Genomic DNA, 21,107 nt, shown 5'->3' on the forward strand with positions numbered 1-21,107 from the left:
TCGTCTACTTTTCTCTGAACAAGAACTTGGCCTCGTATGAAGAATTGTTCACTACCTGTTGCTTGTTAAGTTCACCGCTACCTATCTGCGATAGTAATTTAACTTTTGCTTGCAACACAAGATGAATATACTGGCCGAGCAATGGCGCGTCTTGAAAAATTCTGTCTAATCTAAAAAAAACACATATGCTGTATTTATTCAGTTAACTATTATTACCGAATTTAGCATTTTTCTGTTAGCCACTTCACGTTAGCAAGGCTATGTAAATATGTTTTGATCATATCCAGTGAATGTTTTCTCTCCCCTTTACAGTATGTACATTAAGCGCATAAAATAGGGAAATAATTTTGTGTGCAGAGAAGTTTATTTTCTGTTGCACATTATTCACAGTAACACTTTTTACTTTTGTACTGAGGTACATTTCGTGTGTGTACTTTTTTCTTTTCTTTTCTTTTATGGCTAATGCTAGCATAGCCAATGATTAGCAGCCTGTGATGCTAATTAGAGGGCACACCTTGGTTGAACATGTCCCTATTCCAAAACACAACAGTTTTGTCTACTAGTGCAAGGAGTTAAATCAGTAAATCATTTATCGTCATTGTTTACGAAAATATGTGCATTTCTGCTCCAGTACAGAGTGTAAGCATGTGCAACAGACGCAAACAGAGTCATTCACAATACATAAAATGATTTTGGACCATGAGACATCTTGTTTCACGTCTTTCTAGCCAGCCAGTCCGTTGTTCGTAAATAAGCTGATTCCTAATGAGCAGCTTCAAAGTAAAGTAAATGCTTTTAAACGCAAGACTGCTTCCACATAAGGCTACAGTGTACATTTGAGAATTTGCATGGTCGGTGAAACCAAAAACAACACTTTAAATGTCCTCCGGGTTTCATTAGCTCAAGCAGCGGAGACAAAAGAAGAGCACAGACGCAGGCAGAACGCGTTTTAACATCAAAGTGTCGGTGTTCGGTGTGCGCGTGAAGCGATTTCATCGCATGAACTGTCACCGCTCATCTCAAAGGGATACCAGTGGTGGGCGGCGCGTTTGGGACTTGGGCCTTCAGTTGGGACTTATATTAAGTGACCTAATCCACCCCTGAATACAAGGGCGACAGAAAAGAAAACACACAGGGAGGAAGTCAATAAGATAAAAATCCAGATGGAACAGTAACATGTGAGCCATAAAATACTATGACTCTTTACTGCTTTCAGTCAAATCACAAGGGTGTCTTTACGTCTATGCTGATGTCATAACATGGATAAATCAATTCTGGAAACTTAAAGGAACTTGAAGAATGTCTCTCTCTCGCTCCTGACTGACGCCAGGGCAGCCGATTTTACTGTGAGCCGCCATATGAAGGATGTTCACTGGACATAAGATTAAGACATTAGAAAAAAATACATTTTAGATGAAAAATAATACATGACTATCGGACGAATGCACAAATATTTGGGAAATAAATAATTATACTGGCCAACAATTTTTTAATCCTTTTTTTTTTGTAATCAGAGATGCAAGTAAATTTTTCTAGTTGATTTTTTTTGCTTTGATTCTGAATCTGCTATATTTCATAATAGTTTTGAATTAAGTATTAGGTTCAGCAACAGGTGGATTTTCTTTCTGAAATATCACAGCTATAAATGACGAGATATTTCCATCCATATTTCACAAGCTTTTATCGGTCAAAGTTAAGAACTAAAAAAAATTGAAATATCTCAAAAAGCCGATGTGCTCGAAAAAACAAGTAAAGACGTTTTTGAAGTCAGTGTCACAACCTACGTTTAGGGACAGGCAAAGCCATCTCTGATTGAAATTTCCTGTTAACAAGTGTTATTAGATGAAAATATTGGATGACAGATAAGAATGCTCGGCGGAATATGTATAAAATTTATCAGGGGAAAAAAACCAAAAAAAAGTAGATATAAATACACGAATATATAAAGAGACAAAAAAACTAAAACATTGGCTCATAAATGCACAAACTTTCTGTTAGAAAAAGTACAAAATCTTATGAAAAATACCAAAACAAAATACCAAATAAAATGTGCCTCTAAAGTCACAAAAGATCATGGAACTCATCGCGCACTGCTAGGATACAAAGACTAACTCGTATGCCAGTTAAGAACGTTAATTGTGCTTGACTTTGGACGTTCCGCTGGGTTGCGAACACTCCAAACTGAGTCATAATTCAGTGACTGCCACGAGAGAGCCACAATGGCTGACGCATTTTGACACCACTATGGCACATTAACATAAAAACATCAGAGAAATACACTTGAGACACAAATAGCTACAGTCCGCCTGCAGCGAAACGCACAAACGTGCACTCTCTCACACACACACACACACACTGCACGTCTTTGATCACCACTAACTCATGTGATGTGATCAAGCATTCAAGGAATGCCTCGGCAGGATACAAAAAAAGCTGACACATCCCTGATTCAATGCGATGTAAAAAATATAAAACAAAATCAAACGAAACTGAGATGAATACCTTCATAACTTTTCCCAGCAAAATAGAACCCGTAACCGGGACAACTCAACTGGACAAAATGTTTTCAAATCTTTTCCAGAAGGGAGAGATCCTTCTCATGCTGTGATAGCTCTCTGAAAGATGGGTCCAACCAAAACGTCAGGAGAAGCCTACTAAAACATCTGAACTTTATCAGAGGTGCTTGAAATGGAAGCAGTTGTGTGTTGACTCCCTTTTAATAGACTTTAAATGTGATTGGTTAATCCGGAACACAGCCGCAGACTTAAGACTGCTGTGCTAAAAATAACCCAATAAGAAAAATCTTGAACCGGGCAACACATTTTGGGTACGTTTAAACCCATCGTATTGGATTATTTTTAACCCAACAATTTAAAGGATGTGTCATAATACAATGTTCAAATTTAGCTCCGCGTTTAATGAAATGATTTATTTTCTTCTTTTTTCCCCCGATTAAGTCATACAGGTTTTAGGTCACAATAAAGGCGGAAAGAGCTTTGAAATGATTTACCTTGTTCTCATTCTTTTTTTTTTTTTATACCACAAAAACTTGACATTTAAACAGGGGTGTGTAGACTTTTTATAGCCGCAGCGTTATCAGGCTGTGCGAGTTATACAAAATTCAATGATTGGCATGACACTTGACACCCACCCAAAAAAAACAAAAAAAAACAAAAAAAAAAAACCTTTGGCCCAAGCCCAGCCATCTGCTCCAGCCAGGAGATTAAAATAAAAATCTATTTGCCCGGCGGACTTGGCCCGCATTCTATAAATCTACTGTGCACTAATGTGCTTATGGAATTTCACGAATTGCGTCAAAGTGACATTGGTACCGCAAGCGCTGCAGTATAATACACTTATGCAGATACAAACGAAGAAGTTTCACAACTACTGTAACTCACAGTAAGCTGCTCTAATATTTGTCCTCTTTCACAGAGGATAAAGAACATATGCTCGCGAGGTTGCTTGTAGTTGTATCGGGAAAAGCCTTCTAGAACAGCTGAACTTTATTTGGGGTTAATCAGGCTCTTTAAATTGTGGCAAGTGAGTCCTGACTCCCATTCTATGGGATTTGATTTGAATGCGAAGGGGAATTCTGAGCACGGCAAGATCCCCAGTTATAAGAGGGTGTGCACACTTCAGCAACCTCATTATGTCACTAGTTCTTTCTCACTGTTTGAGAATCACTGTTTACACTGTTTTAGTGGCCTTTCCACATTTTAATCTTCATCGTAGCATTAACGGCGGAAAATCCCACTAAGAAGCACACATATCCAGATTTGAAACCAAGCCTAAGCCTTCAACGCAAACACAATAGCAAATATTGGGTTGGCTGATGCGATAGTCGAGAGTTATTAAAAAAAAAAAAAAAAAAGAGAGAGACGTATAACACCCTTGTGTGACTCGGCAAAATACAGAGAAGCAAAGCTGACGTAGAACGTTTACGTAAGTGTTTTATTTGTATGTAGCATATGAATATTTGTGGTAGTCAGAAGCAGAGACTCACTACGCCGCCGTAACCGTCGGAAAAATAATTCGAAGGTCAAAACTACCTGTTTTACAAAGATAGGAAAAAAAGATTTTCTTTTCATAGAAAAATAATAATTCATTTTATTTTATGTTATTATTTCTTATACATTTTTCCCCCAATTATATTTGTGTTCATTTTTTGTTTCTGTCATTTTTTTTGGAATTATTGGCCCCTTTTAAAACTCTAGAAAAAACATTTTTGATTTTTTTTGATTTTATTTATTTTATAAAATTCGATTTATTTTTCATCTATTGAAATGTAATTGAAATAACAGTGGACCCCGCATAATCACCCACTGGCAGATGTTTTTTTTTTCTTTCTTTTTTTTTTTTTTAAATATATAATTTGTCATTTGTTTTGGAGGGCGGCAGGCCATTTTGTGAAAAACGCTTATTGGCAGTACAAGACAATTTTTAGAAGTACACAAAATAATTGCAGATTAAAATCACTTGTTCTTTTCATCAAAATCTAGAAATACCTTTTTTTTTTTAAATGTAAAAACAAAAGCCTTGAATTAAGTTAAAACTCAGGTTTGTTGTTCTTCTCTGTATATTTTTGGAAGGCGTGTAGCAACTGATTTTAATGCGATGAAACTGATCAACCGACACAAGCGGCTTAAAATTTGAATTACCTGCCTGAATATTGTGGACAATATTTTCCACGATACTATAATAAAAACACAAAGAATTGCCTTTATATTATGAAAACGAACAAACACAAGGAATGCCGTACACGAGGTCTTGAGAACGTGCCCCACTTTCTGCTAAACGTTGAGCTGCCTAGTGATCCCGAAAATACAAACGGTTGAACTCGGATCATTACCTCATTTAATGATCCATACAAAATCTGATGACATGCTGTAAACTGTCATGACAGCGTACTGGCCGATTGCTAATAGATAAATCATTGTTAGAGATAAACCATTGTTAAGATAGTGATTGATTTCAATGATGCGTGTTGTTAAATGGAGGAAAAAAGGCGGAGCTTCGCTTGAACTGCTCCACTCAATATTTTACAACACGTATTAGCTCGAGTTAGGGATGTAGTTCGCCGCAGCGAGAGCAACCGCTTTGTTTGCTGAGACTTTAGTTGTTGTTTTTTTTAACAGAGGAGGGTATTTTTTGAGTTCAAGATTAAAAAAAAATAAAAGGTCGGTAAATATTTTGTAATATAGCAAACTACAATCCTCAAACTTTCTGACATTTCCGTCTTCTGTTCGTATTTACGGAAGTACCGAAATAAATACATTGAAAATGAACACAGAAAGCTCTTGTGTGATGTTAACAAAGATGAAATCAGAGGACATTTTCATTATAATAATTGCTTTTATAAACGTGAGTTGTATTTTCTAGTTAGTTTTTTAAAATATTTTTTTAAAGCATTTTCATTTTTACTTTATTTTATTTACGAAAACGTCTCTTTAATTTTAGTTTGTTGTTTTCCGTTAACATGTAATAACCTTACATTGTGTCCTGAATTTAAGTTCCTCGAAGTCCAATCTTAATTTGTGTGTCCAATTTGCCGCCATCTCATGCTCAAAGCTCTCCAAATCTATTTGTCCAGCCCGCAATTGACTCGGGGGTCAACGAAAGGCCAAAAGGATTACAACTAAAACCATTTTTCCATTTTGTAGCATAAATGTGCCATGACATGATCCCCCGCCGGTCACGCTTGACCTTTTTATAGCCCCGCTAACGTCGCATACTACAAAAACGGTGCATATCAGCCCCAACCCCCAGCTGCGCGGTGTTCCCCGGTTCGAGAACGACTTCTGTCCATTCGAGTGAGCTCTGGCGTCACAAAGCCAGGACTATACCTGACCGACGGCGGGGAAAATCCTTCCCTACTTTCAAAAAAATTCACACGAGGGGGCATCTAAACTAGGGCTTAACGATTTGGAAAAAGAATCGAATAGCAATTGTATTGTTCCCATGCTGCCACACGATGAGAGACCTACCGATACGGAAAGCAGCGCCGCAAAATTTCCGGGTTACGAGGCACCAATTTAGGTAGCTACTTTCACACTGGTTTCCTGGTAATTGACGCATCAGAGGTGGAATGGCCGGTAGAGCTTTTAGCCTCTTTTTGTCAATCGCAGTGACTAATTGTGCAAATATGTGAACCGTTTGAAAGAGTGAATGTCCTACGTTGGGGTTTTTGTGGCAAAAACAGCGTTGAAGACCTCTTTCAACACTGCCTGTCAAAGCCATCTTTTCCCTAAATTTTTTCCATGTTGCCGCTCTGTTGGAAAATTCCCAATTCGGTCCAGGTCTTCGCTCCTTGCTCACCATGCATAGCACCACCCGCGCTTTCCATTGCAACAGTTTCATCAACCGCTTGGTTCCCAAAGTCGTCTTCTTTGCAATTTTCTTCCCAAAACGACTGGAAGACTCGGCTGAAAGACGGCAACAAAATGTTTTGGGCCTTTTGTGAACGTTTTATTCACCACGTGCCATGATGTAATGTATTATGTAACTAACTGATTCAATTTCAAATCGATTATGCTAATGACTCTTCCATCGAATAATTGAGTAATCTGAAGACACCCCCCCCCCAAAATCTCCCTTCAGTGTCAACTTTCCACCAAGAGAGGGCACTAATAGACTGTGAAAAGGTCATGAGTGGTTTTCGATAGAGTACAGTGGATTTATGTGCCCAGGAAATGTGTGAGTTTTGCGTTGATATTTTTTTTTTTTGTGATCTACTTTTTTTTCCCCAGCACTACAGCCATTTGACTCGTTTTGTCTGTCCTTGAAAGTTGTTTATTGTGAGATTGTGATTTTAAAAAATACAAAAATTAACAGTTAAAAGCATATTAAAAACCCGTTTCTGTGCATGTTCTCCATTTTAAACATATTCCAGTATGTGGAAACTTTTTTTTTTTTTTTTTTTTTTCAAACAGACGAAATGTTTAAAAAAAAAAGTGACATTACATTTTTTTATTTCAGTTTAAAAAAATGGTGACATTCTTCTTTACGGACAGATGGCCATAATACAGAGTGTCCTTGAGAGGAAAGAGCTCCTCCAGGAAGTTCTCCTGAATTATTCGTGTTTGAGATCAACATCATGAAATACTTAAAGTGGAAGATCTGAAACGAAAAAGAATCAACTACCCAGCCTGCTAACTGGACAATATCAAAAGTGACAAATATGGGTCAGGCATTACGGCCTGGGATTTACATTCTACATACATAGCGCAGTTTCGCCACGTGTGTGAACATATGCGTGCTATCACTTAGTGCTGATGTAATGCGTTCGGTAGCAGCTGTTGCTCGTGCCGTGACGAGCATATACTGTCTATTAGGGCCCAACTGCTAGGGATTTTCTGATTCCGATATGTGGCAGGAAAAAAAAAAAAAAAAAAAAAAAAGAATCAGACAATCGATTAATTGGACGATTATTTAAAAAAAAAAAAAAAAAAAATTTCCTTACTTAATTTAGTAAGTATATACTTACGTTCATGTCGCAATCTATATACGTACCATCTATTATCATGAGGTGATTTGGTTTTTTTCCATGACGCGAATTTTAGGCCGTGTCGCCCAGCCCTACTGTTTGAAAAAGCAAAAATAATGATATTGGATGCCTCCTTTCAGCACTTTAACAGAGGACAGCATCAAAGAAATTGGTCCTCATTGTAAACGCAGTTGCAAAGGCTTTCTTTTGTACTTTACAACTTCCTTTCCTCCCTGCTCGGCCTCATTAAAAGGGGGAGGAAGAAAAAAAAACGTTGAGAATGTTCATCGTGCACCAAAAGACGGCGGGACAAGTTGGAGCCAGCAGGGTTCCCTCTCACAGGCAAACCGATTTCAATGGACGCCGGCGACATGGAAGCTCTGCCATGCAGCTGACAGCTGTCTCTGCTTTTGTCTGTTTTTGTCCGAGTAGCGTTTCAACTCATCTGAATGGACGCGTTTTGCTCGAAAGCGGCCGCAGCATTGAGGACTATTACGTGCAGTAGAAAGGGACATCAAATGATGAACTGGAGTGTTTGCAGATCCCCCGCCCCCCGCCCCACAAAAATACAATTTACCGTAAGATTGAGTTTTTTCGAGGAGAAAAAAAAAAAAAAGACTTCTCAAAAACTATGACTTGATTTTCAAAAGATTGACTTATTTAAAAAAATACAACTTTATGTTGAAAGACTACTACTTAAAATAACTTAAGTCTAGAAAAAAATGTGACTTTAATCTAAAAAAACATACAAAAAATATGACTGATCAAAAAATACAAATTGATTCTCCCAAAAATATGAATTGATTCTTATAAGATTAAGACTTTAATATTGAAGAAATACGTCGTAAAAAAAAAAATATATATATACTGTATGCATACAGTATATATATATTATTGTTGAAAAAATAACATTATTGAAATAAAATAACTTTATAGTCATAAGTATGACTTATAAAAAAAAAAAAATTCTCAAAAAATATGGCTTGAAAAATACAACTTGAATCTCGTAAGATCACGACTGTTTTTGAAAAAAAAAGCAAATTTATTCTTGGAAAAATAGATACTGATTCTCAGAAGATTATGATTTTGTTCTTAAATAAATGCAACCTAATTGCCAAAAATGCAACTTTAATCTGGAAAAAAATACTACTTAATTCTCAAAGAAAATTTATTTGATCTTAATAAGAAAGTACATAAAAAAAAACTTTTGTTTTATCCCTTTTTTTTTTCAGACTTATACCAGTACGAGTATTCACTGTTCTCAGTTCTCACTGATAGCACGTACCAAAACCTGAAGTACTTTTTTTTAATAACATTTCATTTAACACAATGACAACAAATTTTGAACAAAACCTTTGTTTCTGACACAGATGATGTTTCACTGGTGTGTCACAATATAGCGCCAACTATTGCTAAAGGGGAACTTAATGTCAGATTTTCTTTGCCTTAAGTATCAGTGGCTGGTATCAGCAGCTTCTATAAGTACCCCATACCTAAAAATAAGGCTGGTATTGGATCGATGCTGATACTCGCCCATCCCTAAAAAAAAAATTACGTTATTGTTGTAAGACCATGACTATTTTTTTTTTTTTTAAGCATCTCCCATTTATTCTTGAAAAATCTGACTTTTTGGGGGGCAGGGAATCAACTTTTTGAGCAATCAAAGAAATACAGACTTCTTTTTCATCTTGATTTTCGAAAAACTATGACCTGATTTGAATAAGATTAGAACTTTGTCAAAAAATAAAAAATAAATAACTTTTTCGCACAGTGATCTTACCTTACAGCTGTAGGGCGCTTCCCCGAGGTCGATCCCATCTTTGGACAGTTTATCCCGTATGAGGACCTTGAGCTTGAGTTTGGGATAGGTGACAAAGTCGTTACAATCCGTCAATCTCGGGTCGTGGTTTCCAGGACAGGAGGGGCGGTGTGTCCCTCCGACCCGGTTCTCCATCCTGCCTGAGTCCTCGATCCCGCCCTGCGTCTCCATCTCCTGGCGGGGTTCCAGGGTGAAGTAATAACCCGGTGCTTTCCTGCCATCAGAGTCCCGCAGCTGCCGGACGGCGGCCAGCAGCCGGTGGCGGTGGTACTCCACGCGGACCCCGATGGCGTCCAGGTCAGGCCCGCCAATCTGCTTGCAGACCTCCAGGTCGTCGTAGCCATTGTCCAGGAAGGCCTCCACGTACTGGGCCAGGTGGAGCCGGGAGAGCCACTCCAGCACCAGGCTGGGGCCTTGGCTCATCCTGGCTATGCAAGGTGCACCTCCAACACCATCACCGACAGAGATGGCGCTACAGCGGGCATATGAGTTGCTGTAGCCCGTCAGAAATCTGTGTAGCCCCAGTTAATTAAGCACCTCCAGCATTTTATTTGCTATCCTAAAATATATTTATAAACTATTTTATAGGATCCCTATGTATCGTCACCTAGCCCAGGGAGGGGGAAAAAAAAATTCTGGAGCCGTGTCTGATTCACCACAAAGTCCTGATTAGCTTCAAAGGCATTCGACGTGCAATGTGTCCTTTAGGGCCAACAGAAAGCATCTTGGAAAAATGTCAATCTATCTGAATGTACAGTATTTGACGCTGATCTGTAAGAACACTTGTTATCACACACTTTGGACATCGCAAGGGAGCAAAAGTAGATGATTCTGTTTCCAACTAAGAGCCCGGCGTTCTCGTTTGAACTTAAATTCAAAACGGACTTATCGACGCCGGTCACTTTTTTGCACGGTGAAAACCAGCGCGAGGCGACTACCTGCGTTCGGTTCGAGTCTCGTGAGGACCTGCAGCGATTTCTGGACAAATCTCCGCTTGGGAAGTTAACAAGCAGCTAAATTTAACACGGGACAGCGTAACGAGGGGTCTTCCCACACGTCGCATCCATCGGCTTTAAAATGTATTGTAGGCTAGGGACAGCGCCAAAAATAGTATGCCTCCCCCAAAAAAGACAGAAAGAAATGTAAAGCCAGACATGACGCGTCGGTCGCGATAATGGGCCAGGACCGCCAACGAAACAATACAAAACGGCGGTTTAAAACTTATCTTCAGCACTCCAGCGGGACTCGTCTTGTCTTTGGTCTCCGAATTCAACTTTGCTCGCTCGTCTCCCTCCGCCGTGGTCACGGTGAAAAGGAGACTGATGACGACCACAACGATGATGCTGCTGCTGCTGTTCATGCCCTGTACTGGAGTGTTTTATCCAGCTATGGCCGATAAGAGGAGTGCTTTTGGCGCCACCTGCGGAGCATTCTGGGAACTGTAGGCCAAGAGCGATGAAGTTTAAAATCAAATGTGAATTAGATTATGTACAAAAAAATAAAAAATAAATACTATGCAATTTCATACATTTTACATACATTTTTAACTTGACTCTTTTAAAAGTGTAAATGTTAATAATACACCATCTAAAAAATTGTTTATACTAAAATAAAAACTAAATCCTTGTGATTCAATTACACCCCTCCAAGAAAAAACATGATTCATGATTGCAAATTTTTAAAAAGGTCATGTGCGCAAGCATCAAAGGGGGTTTAAGCCCAAGACCCTTTTGTTCCTAAAGAAAACCTTTTTTTAATTATGGAATTTGTCTCATGTCCATATACATTACTGCTTTGGTACAACTTCGATGTGAGATAAATATCTCATTTATTTTTCAAAGCATAAATAAAAAAACAGAACAAAACCTCCAAATAGCTGGTTAGGAGATTAAGGTCTTTCTTTTGAGCATAATTTTAATCTAATTCATAATCATGATTTTACAGTACGGTCTTTTAGTAATTTTAGAAATATTTTTTTATTTCTTCACTTTTAAATGTTTTCAAAGTCTTCTGTTAATGGGTTTAAATGATGTCAAAAAACATTCTTTTAGTAATTTTGGTAAGATACTTTTGTTTTCTCAGCTTTGCTTCTGAATGGCGTTAGCTGTTGCGTTTGTAATTGCTTTTCGATGTTTTCCCCCTAAAAAATACACCTTTATTCGATTGCAGCTTTTTTCCAAGAAAAACAACAACTATTCTTTCCCTCCAAAAATGAACACGACACACAAGTTCGTCAATTGATTTTTTTTTAACATTTATTTTACATTGCACAATCATATATATATATATATATATATATATATATATATATATATATATATATATATATATATATATATATGTACAGTCTAATTGTTTGTGGCATCAGTTTAATTTGGGACATCCATGGGAAATTCATCTTTAATAAAACTGTACAAAAATGAGAAAATACTGCAACTCCACAGATATTCATCCCAGAAGACAGACAGAGAGACGGACGATCGGATGTATGACGGATGAATGATGAACGGATGGACGAGGGGGGGGCTCAGAATCAGGACCGCCCCCCCGCCCCTTTGCACAGTGCTGTAAAGCCGAGCAAAAAGCCTTTATGCAGCAGCGCGTACGCAAAAGCCAGGAAATCTCGCACGCGCGTGTACACACCATCAAATGTAAACGTCTCGTTGAAGTGTTTTCTTGTGGGTAAATACAAATGTCGAGATAATACGCGCTTGTAAACACTTAACATCATGCATCCGTCAATGTGCGACGAGATTACGGGCAACCCCCTTTTGTTTCTGCCCCGTGGGTTGCCCACCCCTGCTTTTAGGAACCCCGAAGCACTTGAAAAAGCGAGGCCACAAAAGGTGGGGGAAAAAAAATGACGTACGTGTGTGTGTGACGTGAAGAAAAAAAAAACAATGCTCAAAGTTGAGTTGTTCCATCCTAAATAATGATATTTAAAGGTACTCCTTTGGAACATGATCATGTTTTCATATATATATACACACATATATATATAATGTGTATATTATATGTACAGGTATACATATACATAAACCTGAAACACAAACCTGATCGTTACAATAACCAAATGACACAGATAGGCAAATGACATACAGATCGAGATAAGCATAGATAGGTTCTGACGTGTTTTGGTCCTCTCACAACAACAAAAAAGTTAGAAAAAATAGTGCAAAACGCACATTACATGGCTGCTGCTTGGCTGGGTTTGTCAGTACTTAGTGGCTTAAAAATGAGCTCCTTTGTCTTGTTTTTGGCGTAAATGATTTGGCGGTGGGGGCGTGGATGTGGTGGGTCGAGGAGAAAATTCAAAGTGCTGTATTGATGACACACAAAAAGCAGAAGAAAAAAAACAAAAAACGAAACAGCCGTGTTGCTTTGTCGTGTTTACGCGAATTTCCCCTAACTTCTTACACCCATGCAAAAAAAAAAAAATCTCACAGGAGACGTGGACTTAAATGTTTTTTTTTCCCAGCATGACTATTTCGACAGAAGAAATCCAACAGTGTCGTGTTTCCGAGAATTTTCCCCCAATCTCTTACAACAACAAAATGATCAAATAAACATGGAACAAATCCAAACAGCAACTTAGTATCCAAAATATGCTATCTTAAAATGCTATTTTTTTTGGTGTGAATGATTGGACAGGAAAAAAAGGGTTGGTGTGTTTCTGAGAATTTTCCTCAACTTCTTACACAAAAAGAAGGAAAAATCCAAAAAGCATTGTCTTATTTCCATGACTTTCCTACACCAAATATATAGAATTGAATGCACTTCAAACAGCATTGTCATCTTTCTAAGAAAATGGACTTTTTTGGTGTTACTGATTCGATAGAAACAAATCCAAACAGCGTTCCAAACAGCGTTGTTACGTTGACTCGAATGCGCTTTTTCCTGCTTGGTAGGCACGAATCATTAGGCAGGGGGGAAAAAAAGCATCGAAAAATGTTTTTCAAACACAGCAGTTTTAAAAGAAGAAAAACTGACAATTTTTGCTAATTTTGATACAAGCTGGCAAGCTGAAGAGCTAATATCTGCCGATTAAATTGAACGGAGAATTAGCGATTAATCGGTCGGGCCCAAGTCAAGTTCATTGAATATGTCAACTAAACTTATTTTTTGTCTGTTTTTTGGGGTTTGAGCAATTTTGTAAAAAAAAAAAAAAAAAAAAAAACAAAAAAAAACTGCGTCATGTTTCCAAAAATGTCCCCCATCTTATTACATCAAATATATGGACAAACAAAAAGGGGAGATAAATACTCAAGATTATGAAATTAATCTCTTTGGTGTTACACAGAAGATGGCCGCGATATCTCAACAAATTTGAACTGTTTTGTTATTTACAACTATTTGGCAGCGACAAGCACAAAAAACACACACACACACACACAAAGATGTATGCTAATAGCAGCTTGAAGAGTCAAGAAAAAGCAATGTTGTAAATATAGGGTCCATACATACACACATCCCTGAATATATGTATGCTCGCAAACACGCAGCTAAACGGCTAGCTTAGCACAGACGCGTCGGCAAAGGCAGAAAAGAGAACTACGTTGACTGAGAATGACCGACAGCAGAGCAATCGATTGTAAAAAAAAAAAAATTACACCGTAACAAACCCAACATGAAATGAGAAAAAAAAAACAAGAAAAAAAACCAACAACAACAACTTGCCAATCATCACGGTATAGTAAGAATGGTAGCTAAAATATACATTTTCATAATCTAATTCTCTTCACATAAAACCCAGTGAATACCATCAGGCTGTTTCCAGTGTACTTCATAGCCCCTTTTACCCTGCAGACAGCATTTTTCCACATATTTCGGGTGGACTGCTGCAGAATGCCGACCAGTTGAAGCCTTTTTCACACAGAGAGGCCCTAAAAAAAGGGGGCCTCATCTCCCTGCACCAAATATGTGGACTCAAATGAGCCCTGTTTTGGGTGATTAGGTGTTGTGGTTGGGGGGGGGTGTTTGAAGAGGGGCGGAGTAATCTCTTACCTACACCAAATATGTGACTAAAATTTGCTGTTTTTTGGGGGGCATAATTGTACTGTCAAGAATTTTCCACAGCTTCAGACACCAAATACTACAACAAACCCCTAATGTCCTACACCAAATATGTGCACAACATTTTTTTGGGTGGCATGACTGATCAGGTGGAGTTTGAAAAATAAAAAATAATTATAAACATTGTTCAACTTTCTACACCAAATATGTGGACTAAAATTTCTCTTTTGACATGAATCATAAAGCAGAAAAAAAAGGAAAACAGCATCGTCATATCTGAGAATTTCCCCGAAAATGCACTTCTTTTAAACATTTCTTTGCAAAACATTAGGTGGTGGCGGGGGAGAACCCGAAAGCATCAAAAAGTGTACTTTAGCTCCAATGCGGCCATTTTGCAGAATCTCCGCGTGAAAGAGGCTTCAATATAAACTCACCAGCAGGAGCGTAAACATCTTCATAGATTCTCTCTTTTTTTTTTAAGTGTGCAATTATTTCCTAATTAATACAAAATAATGCCCGGCTAACAACTCTTGATAAATAACCTAACAAACTTCATGTGTGTCCTGTTAAATAACAATTTCCAAGTGTTATGATAAATAATCGAACAAACGCCTCGCGAGCCCTGATAATCAAATAAATGTGTCTCCTGATAAATAATCGAAGTAACTTCTCTTGTGTCCTCATAAATTAAGAAACCTCTTGTGGTGCTGATAAACCATCTAATAAATTTCTCCCGTGCCTTGATACTCTAATAAACTTCTTGCATGTCCTGATAAATAATCAAAATTAAAATCGAAAGAAAGTGACAGCCTCTTGTATTTTTGTAAAAGATGATGAACTAGTCTACTACCAGCCCTTATTTGGTAGGAGATTCGCCAGCTCCCGCTTCATATTCCTAAGTGCTTCAAAATGGCCGTTTCCTCACACAAAAGACAAACAAAGACTGAATCCTTCCGACAGACACCAACAAACTTCAATGATTGCACTTGAAGGACGGGGGGAAAAAAAGTCACGGGGTATGATCGTCAGACTTTTACTCCTCATTTAGGTCCGCGGCGGCGGTCCTTCGGCCAGCGAGGCAATGCAGAGTGAAGTGACCGAAAAAAAAATAAAAAATACGCAAATCCAAAAAGCCCAGGAAAACCCTGCCCACTCGTAGAGAATTGGAGAAGACAAGGATGAAAAAGGATCTGCAGCCCCTCAGCCATATTGGTGTGTGTGTGTGTGTGTGTGTGTGTGTGTGTGCCTGCGTGATTACAGAGTCCTCAGTCCTCATCCAGGCGTAGCCTGCCATCATCAGAGCTGGTACCACTTCTTATCTTTGTACTTTTGCATCATCTGAGAGTTAAAAAAATAAAATAAAAATCAGGAGTAAGGAGAAACAGTGGGGGAAAAATACATCATATAAATACCCTGACGGCACCATTCCAAATGTTTCATTAATAATCAAAAACGTATTTGTTGATGAAATAAAAAGACCAATAAATAGCTACCAAAATAATACATAATAAACCATATTGCATCATGAATCATATTTAATGAAGAAGTCAACCCCCCAAAAAGTCGTTGCAGTAATATGTTCTATGCGCCTTCACTAGTCTAAACATTGCATTCTGATTCATATTGCGTTTGTGGAATATGAGTTAAGCAGCAAAATCCACCTGTTTTTAGCCATCTCAGGGGGCGGCCATTTTGCCACTTGCTGTCGACTGAAAATGACATCACAGTTGCTCAGGGCTCAGAAAACGACCAATCGTGGCTCAGGTTCAGTAAACAGGTGAGCCGTGATTGGTTGTTAGATGAACAAAAACGGGTAGATTTTACAGCTAAAATTATATTCCACAAATGTAATATTAATCAGAATGCCACGTTTAGACTAGTGAGGGTGCATAGAACATTTTTGATAAAAAAAATTAAAAAAAAATGTTGGGGTTGACTTCCCTCCCCTCAAATTCACTGCTGCTGACGGCTATTGATGCCAAATGCATTGTAACTGAGTTGACAGTGGATGAGTTCATGCCTTGAATTCTTTTATCACTATGTCATGGCATGATTTCATAAAGACCAAAATGTAAATTATTTTTCTAAAAGAAAAAAACATTTGAAGCGTAGAGCGTACGTCATGAGCGTGCTTGGAGAAGGACTCCGCGCTGGCCATCATGGCGGCCGTCCTCTCCTCCAGCTCGCCCAGCTTCTGCCCTCGCTCGTCCAGCGCTACCCGCGCGCGGGCCAGGTCGCCCACCACGCCTGATGCCGCGCCCTTCATGCCCTCCATGTTGCCCGGGCCGGGGATGTGCTGGGCCAGGCTTCGGGAAGCCTTCCCGGACGCTGTTTCGCCGACTGCCAGAGGAAAAAACAAAAAAACAAAAAAAATACAGGTCGCACAAATCGGTAAATAAGGGCACAGATACTTATTTTGATTAACGCGGTCATTTTAAGCACTCACAGAGATCTTCCCGATCCAGAGACTGAGCCCCTCCACCAAAGAGGCCTTTGAAGAAACCTTTGTTGGGAGCCTCTGGGGTCTCCACTGGTGTGAACAACTCACTCAGCATCTCCTAAAAGGACCCGTAACATGTTGTTAGTTTCACTCTTTACAGATAAAGGGTTCCTACAGCTTAAGGAAAAGTTCCATTCAAGACTTTTTAAGTCGGTGTGGTGCACACAAGCATATAACGTCATCAGATAAAAGATGGATGACATATTGACCCAAAAATGTTATTTTTATCTGAAAGAAAAGAAAATACAAATGAGGTGCGTCAAATAAAGTTATCTTATCTTACACTTTATCTTAACGGCCCTCGTAGACGCCATTTTAAAGACAGCGATGGTCGGTACCTGCAGGTTGTCACAGGTCTCCTGGCTGTAGGTGATCCTCTGCACCTCCGTAGGGGAGGTGAGGTACAGAGCTTGGCCCAGATTGGAGAAGCAGAACGTCCGCGCGATCCGCATGTCCGTCAGCGGAAGGTAGTTGACGTCCAGGAGGGGCCGCAGACTCGGCAAGCTGCAAAACGCCATGGAAAATAGTTATGACACAAGCGGGACATCGAAGAGAAACATTTGCAGTTTGACCAAACTGTCCAAACATTCACTTTTTACATGTTAAATTACTCCCTATTTTTGTAAACAAACTTTCATTTGAATCTTGTCATTATTGTGATGATGAAATTAAAAAAATATATATATATGATATAATATATAATATATATATATATATATATATATATATATATATATATATATATATAGCATGGAACAAAAAACATTGCGTATTTTGTTTAGTATTTAATCATGACTCAGACTTTCCTAAGATGCAAATATTTTGACAATACAGTGGTACCTTGACTTTTCAAATAAAGTTTTTTTGGGAGTTATGAGCCGCCGCTTGGTTTTGTTACGAGTCAAATTTTGAGGTATACGTGGACTTCAGATACGGCGCCGCACAAGTAAAAACATTTTTTCTTAATTCCATTTTTTGGGTCAAAATTTTGAATTGATTAGATTGAATGGCTGGACTGTGAAAATACAAATTCGTCAATGACAGTGAATGTGAGCACTGTACATACATCTCTACTGTAACCTATTTAATGTGATGTAATTGAATGTAGAGACACAACTAATGTACCAAAATGCATATTTTTCAACAACATAATGACCAAAAAGCCTTTTTTTTTTTTTTCTACATTCAAATGAATCATCACAGAAATATATATCATATTAAAGGCCCTGGCAGGCGCTTCGCAGAGCTGCCGTTATTTTTAACAAAATGATCTCACATTTTTACATAATAACCCCACATTATTCTTTTTTGACAACATACTACGGTACTTAACCTACCTGAGCGTCATGATGTGTCCATTGGCGCAGAAGCAGGCGATGCAGTTGGCTCCGGCCATCTGCACGACGTCAGCCCTCAGCACGAAGGACGACTCGGTGATGTTGTGTTTGTAGACGCGCGTCTGGGACGGCATGGCCAGCACCTTGGCCTGCTTCTCCGAGCACAGGACGGCGAACTGCGAGTCCTGGCCCTCCTGCGACGAAGGCGGCGATGCTGGCCGGCGCCACCGGCTCCTTTCCTTCTCCTTCTCCTCGTCCGAAGCGTTGGGGTCGTACCAAGACTCGTAGGAGGCGGGCAGCGCAGCGCCGGCGGCGTCCAGCAGGGCCATTGTTAAGATGCCTCCTTTGAGTCTGGCCACCGTGCCTTCAAATGCCAACGTATTGTATTTATTTCACATTGAATGTAGAGACACCACGAATGCATCATGTTGACATATTTGATGTCTGCACAAGGGCTTTTGAAAAATAATCGGATCACACTTTTTTGTTCAATATTGCGATTTGAGATGATTTTTTTAAAGGTCCTCTTCTCACGTATTCTTTACCAAATAAACTATACATTCATCCAAAAAAGGGCTCCAGGTTGTCCCTAAATGGTGGCATTTTGCTACTAAAATTCAATACAAGAACATTTTTCATCTGCTTGCACCTATGCGACCAGTATTTTCTTAAAAATTACAGTTCTTGAATATTTTTGTTGCTAACAAATGTCTGCTCCACAAATCACTCCATTTATGAGTAACATAGTGAAAATCAGTGGAGTGAATATTTATTTTGCAAGTTGACTTACAGTGTGCGCCCCTACATTTTCTACTTGCCCCCCTGAAATTTCAGGTGAGGGGGCACTGTGCTCCTAGTAAAAAAAAAAAAAAAAAAGTTAGTCTGGAGCCCTGCAAATCCCCCCCAAAAAATAGCTGAGCCATTAATGTTGCTTCGTCAAAGAAAGCAAGTAATTTTCAACACTTTAGATTCGTCAATCATTTGTAAAAACACACACACGAGGACCTCAGTAAATGTCCATAACCCTTTCATGTAGCATATTTGTTATATTTAATCCCTAAACTCCCTTAATGTACCATATTTAATGTTGCTGTAACTCAATGTACCACATTTGCATCAGATTCGATGACTATACACCTCTAACAGAGGAAGATTTCCATCATGATTACCGCAGGAGGATATCCCAACTGGTTGCGTGAGCCTCTGGTCATCGCCGGGGGGCAGGCTGAGGGCCACCAACATGACGGAGCCCTGGGTAGTGCCCACCAGCACGCAGGGGCTGGGCGCGCCCTCTGCAGACTTCCTGGGGAAGGTCTCGCAGAAGCAGAAGGCGCAGATGGCCTCGCGGGACTCCCGGTCGATGCTGGTCACGCTGGAGCTGCGCGAGCGGCTGAACGAGATATCCTTGGAATCTGGATTAAAAAGGTTGGGGAAAAAGACAAGGCATCTTAAGGGGGTGCTATTTGAGGATGTAAGTTCATTTTTGGGGTTTTGAGAACTTAGAAGAGGCAGATTTATACTGATTGATTACAGTATGCAAACAGGTGACAGTTTGCGTCTGGTCTACGTGGACAAAGGTCTGCACAGAAAATCCTTAAAGATGGAACCAAAGTGACCCAAGAGAGTACACAACAAACCCTTTTTCATTTTACCAAAGTGTATTAAGGACACACCGAAAAGAGAAAAAAATTATGCATGAAAAAAAAAAAAGTCACTTTTTTAAGGCCCCGATTTTGGAGATGCAAAATCATAATATGTTGAGAATTAAATGGTAATATTTTGAGGAACAAAGGTGCAATATTATATGAATAGATTTCTGTTTTTGTATTTCACGATACAAGGTAGTAATATTTCAAGTTTGATATTTGAGGGAAAAAGCCCAATTTTTTCCAAGAAAGTTCTTATTCATAAGAAAATAAATCAGTTAACCAAAAACTGAGAAATTTATTTCAAGAGATGGTCTTACTTTCCCAGATCTGTTTTAATATTAAGAGACTAAAGCATGGCAGTATTTCTTCGTGGGGAATTTATATTTATTTTCTTAACGAGACTGTTGTATTTTTCAAGATAAACATAAAAATAAAGCTGTATTTCGGAGATATTGTTTAAATCTTATGATAAAGTCATTATTTTTACATTTTATAATACAAATCGGAATATAGTGAGAACGTGAGTGGTATGTTTTTGAGACAGCTGTTACATCACAAGAATAACTGCTTTAAAAATATATATAATTTCTTCAACAAAGTTGTATTTTTCTGGAGAAATTGAGTTTTTTTCAAGAAAACCTTTTAAAAAGTCTAATCTTATGAGGGAAAAAAAGCCTTATTTGTCGAGATTAAAATTTGTCATAAAAATGTACTTGTTCTAATATGACATGCACTCATTTAATCTCATAAATATGCACAATTTAACAAAAACAACTTTGTTCTCATTCTATTTTCCCCTTTTCAGTGAAGTCCTAATCCTCAATTTGGTGTACACCATTTTGGGGGCTTTTATATTGAAGAAAGCAACTTGATTGGCTTCCTTTGCTGAAATCCCACATGGCAAAAATAAACAATACAAGGAATCTGCAGGACCGGTCACAAAAGAGCACCAGCAAGCCAATGCCGGGGGGGGGGGGGGGGGGGGGAATACAACAGCGGCGCTCAGGTGCAGTTGAACGTCCTCCAAACCCAAGTGCGTTAGCATCACCGCGTGCCAATGGAAGCCGGCCCCCCCACAGCATGACAACGGGAGTTAGTAAGAGGTGCCCCGCTTCAGCCGGCCAGCCGGAGCTCGGCCACTGGTGCACTCACTCATGTTGTGGTCTGAGTTTGTTGTGGGGAAGGCCAGCTTCACGCTCTTGCGGGTTGATGTGGGCGTGCCGTTGTGGGTGTAATAAAAGCGTTTCCTGGACGACATGGAACGCCACTCTGCCCGCCGCGCAAACACACACATACACCACCT

At 39.0% G+C, this 21,107-nt stretch overlaps 2 protein-coding genes across 12 annotated transcripts in view; both read right to left on the reverse strand.

Moving 5' to 3' along the window:
* The window catches only part of sash1b (SAM and SH3 domain containing 1b), a 33,192-nt gene extending 23,457 nt beyond the window's left edge, over positions 1-9,735 (reverse strand). For all 7 annotated transcript variants that reach the window (XR_015089286.1, XR_015089287.1, XM_086049420.1 and 4 more), the window contains exon 1: positions 9,267-9,735. Coding sequence is in view for 5 of the 7 variants with exons in the window: in XM_086049420.1 (XP_085905546.1) it covers positions 9,267-9,728 (462 nt within the window). In the remaining 2 variants the exon portion in view is untranslated. The remainder of the gene's footprint in view (positions 1-9,266) is intronic.
* An 883-nt stretch (positions 9,736-10,618) lies between these two features.
* Positions 10,619-21,107, reverse strand: part of stxbp5b (syntaxin binding protein 5b (tomosyn)) — a 31,907-nt gene continuing 21,418 nt past the window's right edge. For 3 of the 5 annotated variants that reach the window (XM_086049413.1, XM_086049412.1, XM_086049414.1), the window contains 6 exons: positions 19,325-19,567; positions 18,156-18,519; positions 17,157-17,322; positions 16,765-16,876; positions 16,438-16,658; positions 11,692-15,656 (listed from right to left, as the gene is read on the reverse strand). In XM_086049413.1, the coding sequence (XP_085905539.1) occupies positions 15,615-15,656; positions 16,438-16,658; positions 16,765-16,876; positions 17,157-17,322; positions 18,156-18,519; positions 19,325-19,567 (1,148 nt within the window). In that variant the 3' untranslated portion in view covers positions 11,692-15,614. Of the gene's footprint in view, positions 10,745-11,691; positions 15,657-16,437; positions 16,659-16,764; positions 16,877-17,156; positions 17,323-18,155; positions 18,520-19,324; positions 19,568-20,956; positions 21,074-21,107 lie in introns of those variants that run through there. The other 2 variants (XM_086049411.1, XM_086049410.1) reach the window with 2 other exon arrangements.

This window comes from Filicampus tigris, chromosome 13 (genome assembly GCF_054856515.1).
Source record: "Filicampus tigris isolate MCC_2025a chromosome 13, RoL_Ftig_1.0, whole genome shotgun sequence".
Taxonomy (NCBI): domain Eukaryota; kingdom Metazoa; phylum Chordata; class Actinopteri; order Syngnathiformes; family Syngnathidae; genus Filicampus; species Filicampus tigris.